This window comes from Ranitomeya variabilis, chromosome 5 (genome assembly GCF_051348905.1).
Source record: "Ranitomeya variabilis isolate aRanVar5 chromosome 5, aRanVar5.hap1, whole genome shotgun sequence".
NCBI lineage: Eukaryota > Metazoa > Chordata > Amphibia > Anura > Dendrobatidae > Ranitomeya > Ranitomeya variabilis.
In genome coordinates this window covers 3612261-3627861 of record NC_135236.1, presented here as the reverse complement: position 1 = coordinate 3627861, position 15601 = coordinate 3612261, and the positions used below count along the sequence as shown (strand labels likewise).

The 15601-nt window shown below is 49.1% G+C and overlaps 1 protein-coding gene across 10 annotated transcripts in view; it reads right to left on the bottom strand.

The window, feature by feature from the left end:
* The window catches only part of DLG4 (discs large MAGUK scaffold protein 4), a 393288-nt gene that overhangs the window by 151168 nt on the left and 226519 nt on the right, over positions 1–15601 (bottom strand). For all 10 annotated transcript variants that reach the window (XM_077261457.1, XM_077261458.1, XM_077261461.1 and 7 more), the window contains 2 exons: positions 10461–10514; positions 10334–10384 (listed from right to left, as the gene is read on the bottom strand). In XM_077261457.1, coding sequence (XP_077117572.1) covers positions 10334–10384; positions 10461–10514 — 105 coding nt within the window. The remainder of the gene's footprint in view (positions 1–10333; positions 10385–10460; positions 10515–15601) is intronic.

The following is a 15601-nucleotide window of genomic DNA, read 5'->3' as shown; positions in this document are numbered from 1 at the left end:
GGGGGGATGGGAGATGAGCCAGTGCCTGAGCCACCCACGCAGATACAGGGAGGGGGAGATGAGCCACGCATGGGGGGGATGGGAGATGAGCCAGTGCCTAAGCCACCCATGCATACAGGGAGGGGGAGATGAGCCAACTATGCATACAGGGAGGGGGAGATGAGCCATGCATGCATGGTGGGAGGGGGGGGTGGGCCATTATACAGTATGCATGGAGCATCATATGTGGTCATTATACAGTATTGAGCATCATATGTGGTCATTATACAGTATTGAGCATCATGTGTGGCCATTATACAGTATTGAGCATCATTTGTGGCTATTATACAGTATGGAGCATCATGTGTGGCCATTATACAGTATGGAGAACTGTGTGTGGCCATTATACAGTATGGAGCATCATGTGCGGCCATTATACAGTATGGAGCATCATGTGCGGCCATTATACAGTATGGAGCATCATGTATGGCCATTATACAGTATGGAGCATCATGTGTGGCCATTACACAGTATGGAGCATCATGTGTGGCCATTATACAGTATAGAGCATCATGTGTGGCCATTATACAGTATGGAGAACTGTGTGTGGCCATTATACAGTATGGAGCATCATGTGCGGTCATTATACAGTATTGAGCATCATTTGTGGCTATTATACAGTATGGAGCATCATGTGCGGCCATTATACAGTATGGAGCATCATGTGTGGCCATTATACAGTATGGAGCATCATGTGTGGCCATTATACAGTATGGAGAACTGTGTGTGGCCATTATACAGTATGGAGCATCATGTACGGCCATTATACAGTATGGAGCATCATGTGCGGCCATTATACAGTATGGAGCATCATGTATGGCCATTATACAGTATGGAGCATCATGTGTGGCCATTACACAGTATGGAGCATCATGTGTGGCCATTATACAGTATAGAGCATCATGTGTGGCCATTATACAGTATGGAGAACTGTGTGTGGCCATTATACAGTATGGAGCATCATGTGTGGTGGCCGTTATACAGTATTGAGTATGATGTGTGGCCATTATACAGTATGGAGCACTGTGGCCATATTTTTTCGTTTATAATTATTGTATATAAAACAGCGTGATCAGCAGTGCTAAATGGCTGTGGTTGGGACGTGGATATGGGTGTGACTAGTTGTGAAATGGGTGTGGTCAGAGGCGCCGCACACTTTATACCTCCTTCCCTTCTTCAAAAGTTGGGAGGTATGGTACCGCATTTGCCAGATCATGGCAAGTGTCGCAAATCCCATAGGGAATGAATGAGGCCGAACGCAGTGTTGCTGTAAGTGATCCGTTACGCGGCAGATGCAGAAAAACCGCCGGATCTGCTGCAAAAGGCAACTTTCACATCAGCGATTCTTGCTAAAGTCACTGCCGATAGTGTCATACTCACAAAAGGGGGAGGCAGCACTAAAAGTGCCTAGGGCAGCAGAAACCCTAAATATGGCCCTGGGTGCTGTACAATAACAATCAGGTCTCTTTTTACCGGGATTTCTCAGTTGGCGTCAGAAAACAAAGTTCACAATTTGCAGACATCCATTACAATGTCAATGGGGGAGTAAGAGTAGAAATACTAGAGCAGTGGATGGGAGACCTACACATTTCTTCACATCTCCTGCTCTCCACTGGAGTAGCTGCTCCTTCTCCTCAAGGTGAGAAGGACTGAAAGGAGAGATTCCCACTATTCTGGCCTCTATACCTATGGCTGTGTGCCTCTTAGGCATTATACAAAGCTCCAGTGGAAACAATGACCAAGTCCCATTTGCATTAACTCTCATTGACCTTTTTTCTAGGGTCACATGTTGGGGACTTTCAGTATATAGTTGTTCTTCGGCTTTGTTGACAAATGGTAGTTCTTTCAATGAGTGCTCCTGGTGGAGGCCTATGGACAAAGTCGAGCAGGAATATCCTGCTCTTCCTTGTTACTTGTTGGTGGATGATGGTTCTCTAAATGGAATGTTGTCTTCCGTGTGTGTATGGTGACTACATTGGCCTCTGGTCCGCTCCCAATCTTCCTCTTTTTTTTTTTTCCACTCAAGACTGTGGTGGTGTCCGGGTCACATACTTTTTCGATGTTTTCAGATGATGACTCCTGGAGCCGAGATGTGAAAAGTCTTAATCATACATGTAAGAGCCATAGTGACATGAATCAAGGACCGCATATCACGTGCATACAGCGTACAGGAGACGTACAGTATGTCACAGAAGATGTGAGGAAGAGCCTGAATTGCCATCATGCCACTCATTCTTACAGTTTGCGGGGGTCTCTGTTCTAGGGGCTAAATTGCTGCCACTTGAAGTTACACAGGTCGAATGTGACCATTTTGAAAGTTGCGTCAATACATGGCACGCTAGATACCTTTACTAGTTAACATTTACGTGCCCCCACCCTTTAATTGGGCCTTTTTGGAATTGAATTGGCAAAGACAGCATCATTTCCAGTTATCCCTATATTAATTCAGGCCCGGATGCCATTAGAGAACATTGTTCAAGGTGGTCCAGATGCGGCTTTTATACAATTAAATGTCTGGTGTTCGTCAATTACCAGAACCATGGTAATGGTTTGTGGACAGCAGCGATTTTCTTATTACTCAACTGTACGAAGGAGCTTTCCTGGCTGGAACTGGCTGATGCGTCTATCAATTATAGACCCGTGGAAGTTTCCACCATTCCGCATTAGTAGTTATCGTGAGGATAGGTCCCCCGACTAGATCTAACATCTAAGAATGCAGGATCTGGCTGATGCGTCTATCAATTATAGACCCCTGGAGGTTTCCACCATTCCGCATTAGTAGTTATCGTGAGGATAGGTCCCCCGAATAGATCTAACATTAAGAATGCATCCTCCTTGGCTAGGTTCTCTGGCGGTTTTGGTTCACTCCGTACATGCTGATTTGTGGGCTCAGAATACTAATCACCCAAACCAGTCAGAAACATGTGATGCCCATGAGATGACAATTAAAGGGGCGTCTAGTTTTGGTGTTGTTGGGCAGAGATGTGTACTTAAACATAGCAGGAGGTCTCTGACTACGGAGGGCAGGCACATATGGCTGATCCCCGGCCACTGTGTAGGCGGCAATCGGCCCAGCCATGGCTATCTGTAAATCTAGGACCAGAAAGTGATGAGCCCTCTCCCAGTTTTGTGAGGTCCCCAGATGTATGTAGCCTTTATTGAATGACAATATTTGCAATCACTACAAATTTTGTACTTAAATTGCAATATGATTCTTCTAGAGTAAGAAATTGAACTAACTTGGATGTGCCACAACCTTTGTCATCATGAGAGACGAGGCAGGGGCGCACCTTGTCTCCTCTGCTTATCGCAGTGGCCTGGTGTCACGGGGTCCTTCTCCGGTATCAACAGAACAAGAGAATAGTGAGCAACTCCAAGACCTTTATTTAGGCAAAAATATAAAAGGTCCATGTACGATCCACCACACAAAGGATAAAATAGTCCAGAACACGAATGCAGTTCAGTAACAGGATAAAAGTCCAACAATCCAGCAGACAGAGGATAGCATAGTCCATATACTCTTCTTTCTCTCTGAGATGCTGTGAACACATCATAATTCCACACAGGACTGATCTGTGTCTCAACTCCCTGATATTTTAAGTCTCCCTCCTCATTCACAGGTCAGGAGGGGGAAGGTCTCAGGGGCTCATTGTTTCAACAAGAGTAGGTCAACATGTCATTAGCATATTAGCAGACAATACAGTGCTGTGGGGGCTGATATCAGATGGCAGCAACAGCCATTCATCAATTAGCAAATAACTCCTTCTACAAGAGAACACTATAAAAATAAGTAAAATAGAAATATACACAAAAATGATACCCACATAGCATATCACACCATCACAACCTCTCCCCCTCATAATAAGTGAGCATGCTATGAGGTCTACATAGACCTCTGACCTGCTCACTTTAGTCCACATTGCTCAATAGTTTATAGTTCCTTGTACAGTGGCAGGGGTTGCAATAATCATGAGCACTTGCCCATAAATTCCCAGGTCCTGGCTTTATGGTCATACCAGGCCTTTTGACTGGACTGGACCGTTCGCCAAGGAAGCTAGCTGGGCGAGACAGTCTCTGAACTCTAGAACGTAGGGAATGATGGGTGTTCCGGTATCTGCGATATCTCCCTCCAATTGTTCTTTCAGAAGAGTGAGAGGCCCACTGACCTTCTGCTCCCACAAAATGACTTTGTAACTGCCCAATGTCATTTCCAAGGAGGATATTTGCAGGAAGTCCTCCCATAACTCCAATCCGACACAGTTTTTCTCCAAAACCATAATCCAAACGTACCAAAGCTTGCTGTATATATTTGCGGACACCCCCCGCCAGGACAATGGGAATTCCCGGGCCCTGGTGAACTGCCTCGGGTCGAACCACACGGGGGTCAGCGATAGTCAGGAATGCCCCCGTGTCTCTAAATCCCGACACTTTGTATCCATCAACTAAGACATCCTGCAGGTGGCAATGCCGTTGCTCTGTATTTCTGATGGACAAAGGCCGCAGTCCGTACACTCCAGGATGGGTGTCTATGGTGTCGTGGTCCACTCTGGTGGGGGTGGTGGTAGCTCTTCCTCAGGCGGGATGGAGTGCACAAGATGTGCTGGATGCTGTGGGGCTCCCTGTGAATCCTTGAGGGACAGCCAGACTGCAAATGTCTAGGTTGCCCACACCCATAACATCGCCTCTCTGATACCCCCAGGTCGTGGTCAGAAATGTTGGGGCCCAGGATTGTGAGGTGTGATTGTCATTGGCTTGCGACTAGGTGGCAGGGCAGATATAATCGGAGGGGGACGGTTGCGGGAGAAGGCCATGGTTCATTGTCCAGCAGCCTCCTCCATTGCGGTCGGATAGTAAGGGCTTCATCGGCCAGGGCGGCAGCTCTATCCACGGTACACGGCGTGCGCTCCCGGACCCATTCCTGTACCTCTGTGGGGCACTTGGCAAGAAATTGTTCTATAAGGAACGCCTGTATAACATCTTCCACAGTAAAGGTGTTTTCTGCTTCCAGCCATCTCCAACATGCCTGGGACATCTTATGTGCATACATCCTACACGATTCCCCCCCGTAGTGCATGGGAGGTCTCGGAACTTGGCCCTATATGAGTCTGGGTTGATAGCCTGGTAATCCAGGATAGTCCGCTTTACAATGTTATAATCCCGATTCCGCTGTGAGTCAATGGTTCGGTAAGCCTCTGCCCCTACTACTGTTCAGGAGTCCCACTAAAAAACGCATCCAGCCAGAGTGGGGCACCTCCATCACAGCACACTGCTGCTCAAAGTCCTTGAAGGACCCCTCCACATCTCCGGAAGCCTCATCAAATGGCTTAAACTCTGTCCGGGTGATCCGTACAGGCTCCCGGATTGTTGGGTTTACATTCCACATTGCGTTACTCCCTCTTTCAAGCTCCATTGCTTCTTGTCTCCGCTGTGCCCAGCGGGCAGCCACCTCCTTGTTCTCCTGAGAGACACCTGGGCCCAGAACCACCATCTCTTCTTCGTACCACACCGCCCACTGACTTTTTGGGGTGGGGGTCCTCATCTCCTGGACTTGTCCTACAGACATATGGGAGTAGGTGGTCTGGCTAGCACCCACCAGTAGATCAATTAAGGCCTCTTTAGTCAGTCCCTGGTAGTTCAGGCCCAGGTCTCTGGCTCTCTCAAGAAACTGGATACAGTCCAATTTCTGTACTCACTTTGTGGGTGGTTCTCCATTTGGTTACGCTCTGTAGATCCCACTGCTGCCACCAGTTATCACGGGGTCCTTCTCCGGTATCACACAATCAACAGAGCAAGAGAATAGTGAGCAACTCCAAGACCTTTATTTAGGCAAAAATACGAAAGGTCCATATACGATCCACCACAAAAAGGATAAAATAGTCCAGAACACGAATGCAGTTCAGTAACAGGATGAAAGTCCAACAATCCAGCAGACAGAGGATCACATAGTCCATATACTCTTCTTTCTCTCCGAGATGCATATAACTCCTTCCACAAGAGAACACCATGAAAATAAGTAAAATAGAAATATACACAAAAATGATACCCACAATGCATATCACACCATGACACCTGGCTATTCAGCCGGCTAGGGCCATCAAGGGTTAACCCAAGGGTCCTTAACAGAAAAGTCTCCTTATGTGCAGACAATACTTTAAAACATCTAGCGTCCAGAGGTCCTTCCCTTCTGAGGTTGCGGGATGACAGGTTATTTGGCAGAAATCCTCTTCGCCCCCTCATCTAGTCATAGCCGAACTAGGGGTTGGTGTCCCGGGAGCCGATCACTGTGCTTATTTGGGGCTAGAACAATTTATGGCATTACACATTGGTCCTCAGGTGGCAGAGACCGGCGGGCAACTGAGGTCCAGGCACCATCTCCCTCTAACCCTTATTGGCCGCATAAATCTCTGTAAAATGCCGAATTTGTATAAATTCTCATATTTATTTAATTCCTCCCCAGTTATAATTACGAGAGGAACATTTCAAGTCTTGGAAAGTTTGGTGCGCAAGTTCCCAAGGTGCTGGGGCTCCTAGAACCAGCTCCTCCAGTGTGCAGATGCTTGGAGGCGTTCCTCCGATTCCCCTGACCCCCTCACACAAGAATATTTTCTTCCCCAGTAGTCTGGGGTCAGGCCTTACCATAAGGCTTGTGTGACATGGGCTGCAGATACACCGGACCTGACAATGGAGGAGCAAAAAGAGGTGGAGGACATGAATTATTCCTCGGTGCCAGGGAAGGTTTGATCCTTAAAAAAATGTCTAGGTAGAGTTTCTTCAACTCCAGAAGGTTTGGGATAGTCCCGAATGGTCCGTGTTGCATCGCCCAACTGCCGGGGCTCATTTCTGCACTCAGATTGGTCCTGTCTGAAAATTCTCTCAGTCTGGTCTTAGTGCCCTCTGTTTCTTCATGAATACCGACTTGCCCGAGGTAATTTCCCCAAAAGTCTGGCTGCTGGATACTTAGAGGAGCTGACGGACGGCTCCTACCAGTGACTATTAGGCACTAGGGAATAATTATAAAGAGACAGAAATCATCGCATGTCCCTGAGTGCACCACCGGCTGAAACTAGCCATTATGTAAGGTCTGTATACGGGTAGGGTTACATGTCTGCATACCGGTAGGGCTACATGACTGCATGTCGGTAGGGTCACATGACTGCATGCCGGTAGGGTCACAAGTCTGCATGCCGGCAGGGTCACACGGCTGCATGCCGGCAGGGTCACACGGCTGCATGCCGGCAGGGTCACACGGCTGCATGCCGGCAGGGTCACACGGCTGCATGCCGGCAGGGTCACACGGCTGCATGCCGGCAGGGTCACACGGCTGCATGCCGGCAGGGTCACACGGCTGCATGCCGGCAGGGTCACACGGCTGCATGCCGGCAGGGCCACACGGCTGCATGCCGGCAGGGCCACACGGCTGCATGCCGGCAGGGCCACACGGCTGCATGCCGGCAGGGCCACACGGCTGCATGCCGGCAGGGCCACACGGCTGCATACCGGCAGGGTCACACGGCTGCATACCGGCAGGGCCACACGGCTGCATACCGGCAGGGTCACACGGCTGCATACCGGCAGGGTCACACGGCTGCATACCGGCAGGGTCACACGGCTGCATACCGGCAGGGTCACACGGCTGCATACCGGCAGGGTCACACGGCTGCATACCGGCAGGGTCACACGGCTGCATACCGGCAGGGTCACACGGCTGCATACCGGCAGGGTCACACGGCTGCATACCGGCAGGGTCACACGGCTGCATACCGGTAGGGTCACACTGCTGCATACCGGTAGGGTCACACGGCTGCATACCGGTAGGGTCACACGGCTGCATACCGGTAGGGTCACACGGCTGCATACCGGTAGGGTCACACCTTTGAGCATTCCCCCTGGCCAAAAAGCAAGTCAAATACACCTTATACAATGGGACCTCATTATCCAGCGAAGGCACTTCCTTGGACAGAGCAAACCAATGTTTTTCTTTAATTAGCCCAAGCAAATAGGCTTTTGAAGCTCTCTCCAGGGGGAAGCGAAAGACCATAAACCCTGTGTCTCCCAGCATCAAGTTCCGCAATTATCACAGGGGCGTGAATTCTTGTGCACGACCAGCCAACTGAAGTCGTTTGTTTGACTCAAGCAGACATCTTGGCACCACAGATCTCAGACAAGCATAGGGCTCAGATATTGAATCTGGAAAATGACATAATAACAGAATGCAATATCTCTGAGCCTAGCCGAGCACATAATCGGAATCGGCATTCCTTCCGCCACACGCCCGTACCCTACAGCCATTATGTATATTAGGGGGCATGTATCCAGTGTCAGACTTCTTTACAATGCTGCTACACAACACGGATCTGGAGTCAGAAGTTATGGACCTCTCGATGCACATCGAGACTATCATGAGACAGACGGACGGTTATGAGCCACGGGGCAGACAGACAATAGATATGTGACAGACGTGAGACACGGAGCAGACAGACAATAGATATGTGACAGAAGTGAGACACGGAGCAGACAGACAATAGATATGTGACAGACGTGAGACACGGAGCAGACAGACAATAGATATGTGACAGACGTGAGACACGGAGCAGACAGACAATAGATATGTGACAGACGTGGGACACGGAGCAGACAGACAATAGATATGTGACAGACGTGAGACACGGAGCAGACAATAGATATGTGACAGACGTGAGACACGGAGCAGACAGACAATAGATATGTGACAGACCTGAGATACGGAGCACACAGACAATAGATATGTGACAGACGTGAGACATGGAGCAGACAGACAATAGATATGTGACAGACGTGAGACACGGAGCAGACAGACAATAGATATGTGACAGACGTGAGACACGGAGCAGACAGACAATAGATATGTGACAGACGTGAGACACGGAGCAGACAGACAATAGATATGTGACTGACCTGAGACACGGAGCAGACAGACAATAGATATGTGACAGACGTGAGACACGGAGCAGACAGACAATAGATATGTGACAGACGTGGGACACGGAGCAGACAGACAATAGATATGTGACAGACGTGAGACACGGAGCAGACAGACAATAGATATGTGACAGACGTGAGACACGGAGCAGACAGACAATAGATATGTGACAGACGTGAGACACGTAGCAGACAGACAATAGATATATGACAGACGTGAGACACGGAGCAGACAGACAATAGATATGTGACAGACGTGAGACACGGAGCAGACAGACAATAGATATGTGACAGACGTGAGACACGGAGCAGACAGACAATAGATATGTGACAGACGTGGGACACGGAGCAGACAGACAATAGATATGTGACAGACGTGAGACACGGAGCAGACAGACAATAGATATGTGACAGACGTGAGACACGTAGCAGACAGACAATAGATATGTGACAGACCTGAGACACGGAGCAGACAGACAATAGATATGTGACAGACGTGAGACACGGAGCAGACAGACAATAGATATGTGACAGACGTGAGACACGGAGCAGACAGACAATAGATATGTGACAGACGTGAGACACGGAGCAGACAGACAATAGATATGTGACAGACGTGAGACACGGAGCAGACAGACAATAGATATGTGACAGACGTGGGACACGGAGCAGACAGACAATAGATATGTGACAGACGTGAGACACGTAGCAGACAGACAATAGATATATGACAGACGTGAGACACGGAGCAGACAGACAATAGATATGTGACAGACGTGAGACACGGAGCAGACAGACAATAGATATGTGACAGACGTGAGACACGGAGCAGACAGACAATAGATATGTGACAGACGTGAGACACGGAGCAGACAGACAATAGATATGTGACAGACGTGAGACACGGAGCAGACAGACAATAGATATGTGACAGACGTGAGACACGGAGCAGACAGACAATAGATATGTGACAGACGTGAGACACGGAGCAGACAGACAATAGATATGTGACAGACCTGAGACACGGAGCAGACAGACAATAGATATATGACAGACGTGAGACACGGAGCAGACAGACAATAGATATGTGACAGACGTGAGACACGGAGCAGACAGACAATAGATATGTGACAGACGTGAGACACGGAGCAGACAGACAATAGATATGTGACAGACGTGAGACACGTAGCAGACAGACAATAGATATGTGACAGACGTGAGACACGGAGCAGACAGACAATAGATATGTGACAGACGTGAGACACGGAGCAGACAGACAATAGATATGTGACAGACGTGAGACACGGAACAGATGGGCTGATGATGGTTCTCTTACTCTCTCCAGTGTGATCTCTTCATATTCCATTTCTGCCTCGGTCCCGTTGACCTAGAGGAGGAATTACCCTTGTTAGTGGTGCATTTTCGGGGGGCTCGATGCTGGGCCGCATGGCACAAACACTTACATAGGCGGGAGCTTCTAGGGTGTCAGTGTTGACGATGACGGGCGGAGAGCTGGCCTGAAAGACAAGAAACAAATCAGATTAGTCCATACTTAATACCATTAGGAGGTCTCGCCTGGACCACTCTCCGCTCTGTGGCACTTTATTGGGGCAGTCGTGTGACCGGATATCTAACATTGCACAAATCACGATTTCTAGGCAGAGGAAAAAGAGGAAATGGAATCAAATCTAATGGCAAAGATAAAGACAAGTGAAGGCATCATGGAGGCCCGAAACAAGTCACCAGGGACACACACAAGTCCTGTGCAAAGCAGGAAGGGGATCGGCAGAATATGGAAGAGACGCACCCTCCAAAGTGACATCCACTCAGATAATTCTAATACACAACCACCTACAAAACAAGAACCCAAAAGGAAAGATCCCCAACTACTCGTCATTCCAAGACATCTGCAAAACTCAAACAAGACGGACAACCGCAACCAGGGGCAGTACAGCCTGAATCACTGTCTTAGAGGAGACCCCAGGGGCAGTACAGCCTGAATCACTGTCTTAGAGGAGACCCCAGGGGCAGTACAGCCTAGATCACAGTCATAGAGGAGACCTCAGGGGCAGTACAGCCTGGATCACAGTCATAGAGGAGACCCCAGGGGCAGTACAGCCTAGATCACAGTCATAGAGGAGACCTCAGGGGCAGTACAGCCTGGATCACAGTCATAGAGGAGACCTCAGGGGCAGTACAGCCTGGATCACAGTCATAGAGGAGACCTCAGGGGCAGTACAGCCTGGATCACAGTCAGAGGAGACCCCAGGGGCACTACAGCCTGGATCACAGTCATAGAGGAGACCTCAGGGGCAGTACAGCCTGGATCACAGTCATAGAGGAGACCTCAGGGGCAGGACAGCATTGATCACAGTCATAGAGGAGACCTCAGGGGCAGGACAGCCTGGATCACAGTCATAGAGGAGACCACAGGAACAATACAGCCTGGATCACAGTCATACAGGAGACTCCAGGGGCAGTACAGCCTGGAGCACAGTCATAGAGGAGACCCCAGGGGCACTACAGCCTGGATCACAGTCATAGAGGAGACCCCAGGGGCACTACAGCCTGGATCACAGTCATAGAGGAGACCTCAGGGGCAGTACAGCCTGGATCACAGTCATAGAGGAGACCTCAGGGGCAGGACAGCCCTGGATCACAGTCATAGAGGAGACCACAGGAACAATACAGCCTGGATCACAGTCATACAGGAGACTCCAGGGGCAGTACAGCCTGGAGCACAGTCATAGAGGAGACCCCAGGGGCACTACAGCCTGGATCACAGTCATAGAGGAGACCCCAGGGGCAGTACAGCCTGGATCACAGTCATAGAGGAGACCTCAGGGGCACTACAGCCTGGATCACAGTCATAGAGGAGACCTCAGGGGCACTACAGCCTGGATCACAGTCATAGAGGAGACCTCAGGGGCAGGACAGCATGGATCACAGTCATAGAGGAGACCTCAGGGGCAGGACAGCCTGGATCACAGTCATAGAGGAGACCACAGGAACAATACAGCCTGGATCACAGTCATACAGGAGACTCCAGGGGCAGTATAGCCTGGAGCACAGTCATAGAGGAGACCCCAGGGGCACTACAGCCTGGATCACAGTCATAGAGGAGACCCCAGGGGCACTACAGCCTGGATCACAGTCATAGAGGAGACCTCAGGGGCAGTACAGCCTGGATCACAGTCATAGAGGAGACCTCAGGGGCAGGACAGCCTGGATCACAGTCATAGAGGAGACCACAGGAACAATACAGCCTGGATCACAGTCATACAGGAGACTCCAGGGGCAGTACAGCCTGGAGCACAGTCATAGAGGAGACCCCAGGGGCACTACAGCCTGGATCACAGTCATAGAGGAGACCCCAGGGGCAGTACAGCCTGGATCACAGTCATAGAGGAGACCTCAGGGGCACTACAGCCTGGATCACAGTCTTAGAGGAGACCCCAGCCTGGATCACAGTCATAGAGGAGACCACAAGGGCAGTACAGCCTGGATCACAGTCATAGAGGAGACCACAGGAACAATACAGCCTGGATCACAGTCATAGAGGAGACCTCAGGGGCAGTACAGCCTGGATCACAGTCATAGAGGAGACCTCAGGGGCAGTACAGCCTGGATCACAGTCATAGAGGAGACCTCAGGGGCACTACAGCCTGGATCACAGTCATAGAGGAGACCACAGGAACAATACAGCCTGGATCACAGTCATAGAGGAGACCTCAGGGGCAGTACAGCCTGGATCACAGTCATAGAGGAGACCTCAGGGGCAGTACAGCCTGGATCAGTCATAGAGGAGACCTCAGGGGCAGGACAGCCTGGATCACAGTCATAGAGGAGACCACAGGAACAATACAGCCTGGATCACAGTAATAGAGACTACGGGGGAAGTACAGCCTGGATCATAGTCATACAGGAGACCCCAGGGGCAGTACAGCCTGGATCATAGTCATAGATGAGACCCAAGGGGCAGTACAGCCTGGATCACAGTAATAGAGACTAAGGGGAAAGTACAGCCTGGATCACAGTCATAGAGGAGACCACGGGGACAGTACAAGCCTGGATCACAGTAATAGAGACTACGGGGGAAGTAGAGCCTGTATCACAGTCATAGAAGAGAGGGGGCAGTACAGCCTGGATCACAGTCATAGAGGAGAGGGGCAGAATTTATTTAAGGTTCCCAATCCATCTGCTTTTGGGTCTATGATCTGTCCTCTCCAAACATCTGTGTCCTAATCTCCAGATATCTCCCCACACATTATTCAGCTTGCAGTCATGGCCGAAAGTGTTGGCACCCTTGAAATTATTCCAGAAAATGAAGTATATCTCCCAGATAATTATTGCTATTACAAGTTTTGTTATACACATTTATTTCTTTTGTGTGTATTGGAAGAGCACAAAATACAGAGAAAAAGGCAAACTAGGCAATTTCACACAAAACCCCCCAAAACGGGCCAGACAACATTGTTGTCACCCTCGACTTAATATTTGGTGCACCCCCTTTGGAATAAATACTGTAAATGTCATGCTCGGATATGGGTAAGTCGGACGACACCGCATACAAATACGACGGGTTGGAAAAGGGAGAGAAAGGCCCTAACAGTAGGGAGCGACAAATGGAACGCTCCTGACACCAATCTGTGCCTATCGCTAATCTCCCCCAACGCCCTATACAGGTCCTTCCCCTTCATCATCGTCATGTACCTAGTCCCCGATTGCCACCTCAATGTACCCTGGCTAGTGCTCTGGCGGGACGCTAGCCTCACCACTGCAGATGGTAAAAACACCGAGGAAGTGACTAAATCAGGAAAAACAAAGATAAAGGAATACTCAGCTTGGGGCTCTGTTGCTAAGCTCCATAGCAGAATAAAAAAACAACACCAGGAATACGAACTCCCACAGCAGCAGGAGCTACACCATTAACACCAGAGAGCTCCTCAGTGCAGGCTGGTCTGCAAAGAATAACGATTACCGACAGTCAGCTGATAGGTCATGTGACTATATAAAGGTTAGTGGGAGTGGTTACCAACCAACATCAGCTGACCAGCAAGATATTTCCATTAACCTTTACTGGACCGAAAGGAAAAAAACAACATTTAAATCCAATAATGAACCGTGGAAACAATCGCTTCTTATAATACTGACCTACAAAGCCATCCATAACCTGTCTCCTCCATATATCTCTGAACTAATCTCCCGATATCTTCCCTCACGTAATCTCCGGTCCTCCCAAGACCTCCTTCTCTCCTCCACACTTATCCACTCCTCATCCAACCGCCTCCAAGACTTCTCCCGAATATCCCCCATCCTCTGGAACTCTCTGCCCCAACACGTCCGACTTTCAACCACAGTCGGATCCTTCAGACGGAACCTGAAAACCCATCTCTTCAGGAAAGCCTACAGCCTGCACTGACCCCGCTGCCTCCTCATCACTATCGGAGCTACCGCCTCTTCAACACCGGAGCTCCTACAACCCTCAACCTATTGTCTCTATCCCCACCATCCTGTAGAATGTAAGCCCGCAAGGGCAGGGTCCTCGCCCCTCTGTATCAGTCTGTCATTGTTTGCTTACTGTAAGTGATAGCTGTAATTTGTATGTAACCCCTTCTCATGTACAGCACCATGGAATCAATGGTGCTATAGAAATAAATAATAATAATAATAATAATAACAACCATCCACAAGCATCTTACACCTCTCAGCTGGAATTTTGGACGAAACTTCTAACAAACTGATCCCGGTCTCTCAGATGTGAAGTCACCTTCTCAAACAGCGATTGTAAGATCTCTCCACAGATGATCAAAAGGATTTAGATCCAGACTCATTGCTGCCACTTCAGAACTCTCCAGCGCTTTGTTTCCATCCATTTCTGGGACCTTCTTGAAGTGTGTTTGGGGTTATTTTCCTGCTGGTAGACCACCCAAAATCCATTGGTGATCTTCAGATTTCAAGATGCCTTGCACACAGTCAATGAACCCGATGCCACAGGCAGCAAAACAAACCCAAAACATCCCTGAACCTCCACATTATCTGACTGTAGGTACTGTGTTCTTTTCTTTATAGGCCTCATTCGTCATGTCGGCCTCATGTCCTCAGATAGTTGTTTTCTCCTCTTTCTGTTCTCCATGCTTCGTGTGGCACACACAGACACACAATGCAAAGATCGAGCCGACTTCTCCCCTTTCTATCTGGTTTCCTGTGAGATTTTCATGTGGCCCACACCTGTTAGGCTGGGGTCACACATGCGTGTTTTACGGACGTAAGAGCGCAGAAACTACGTCCGTAAAACTCGCATTACATACGGCACAATTATTCTCAATGGGGCTGCTCCTATCAGCCGTATATTACGGTTCAGTATTATACGGCTTTCTACGGCCGTACAAAATTGCAGCATGCTGCGTTTGTCAGCGTATTGCGCAAAAAAATCGCCAATGAAAGTCTATGGGGGCGAGAAAAATACAGATTACACACGGACCTGCAGTGTGACTTGCGAGAAATACGCAGCGGTGTTAGTGAAAAGTCGGTAATTCAATTGCCGGCTTTTCATTTCTCCTTCCCAAACCCGACAGGATATGAGACATGATTACATACAGTA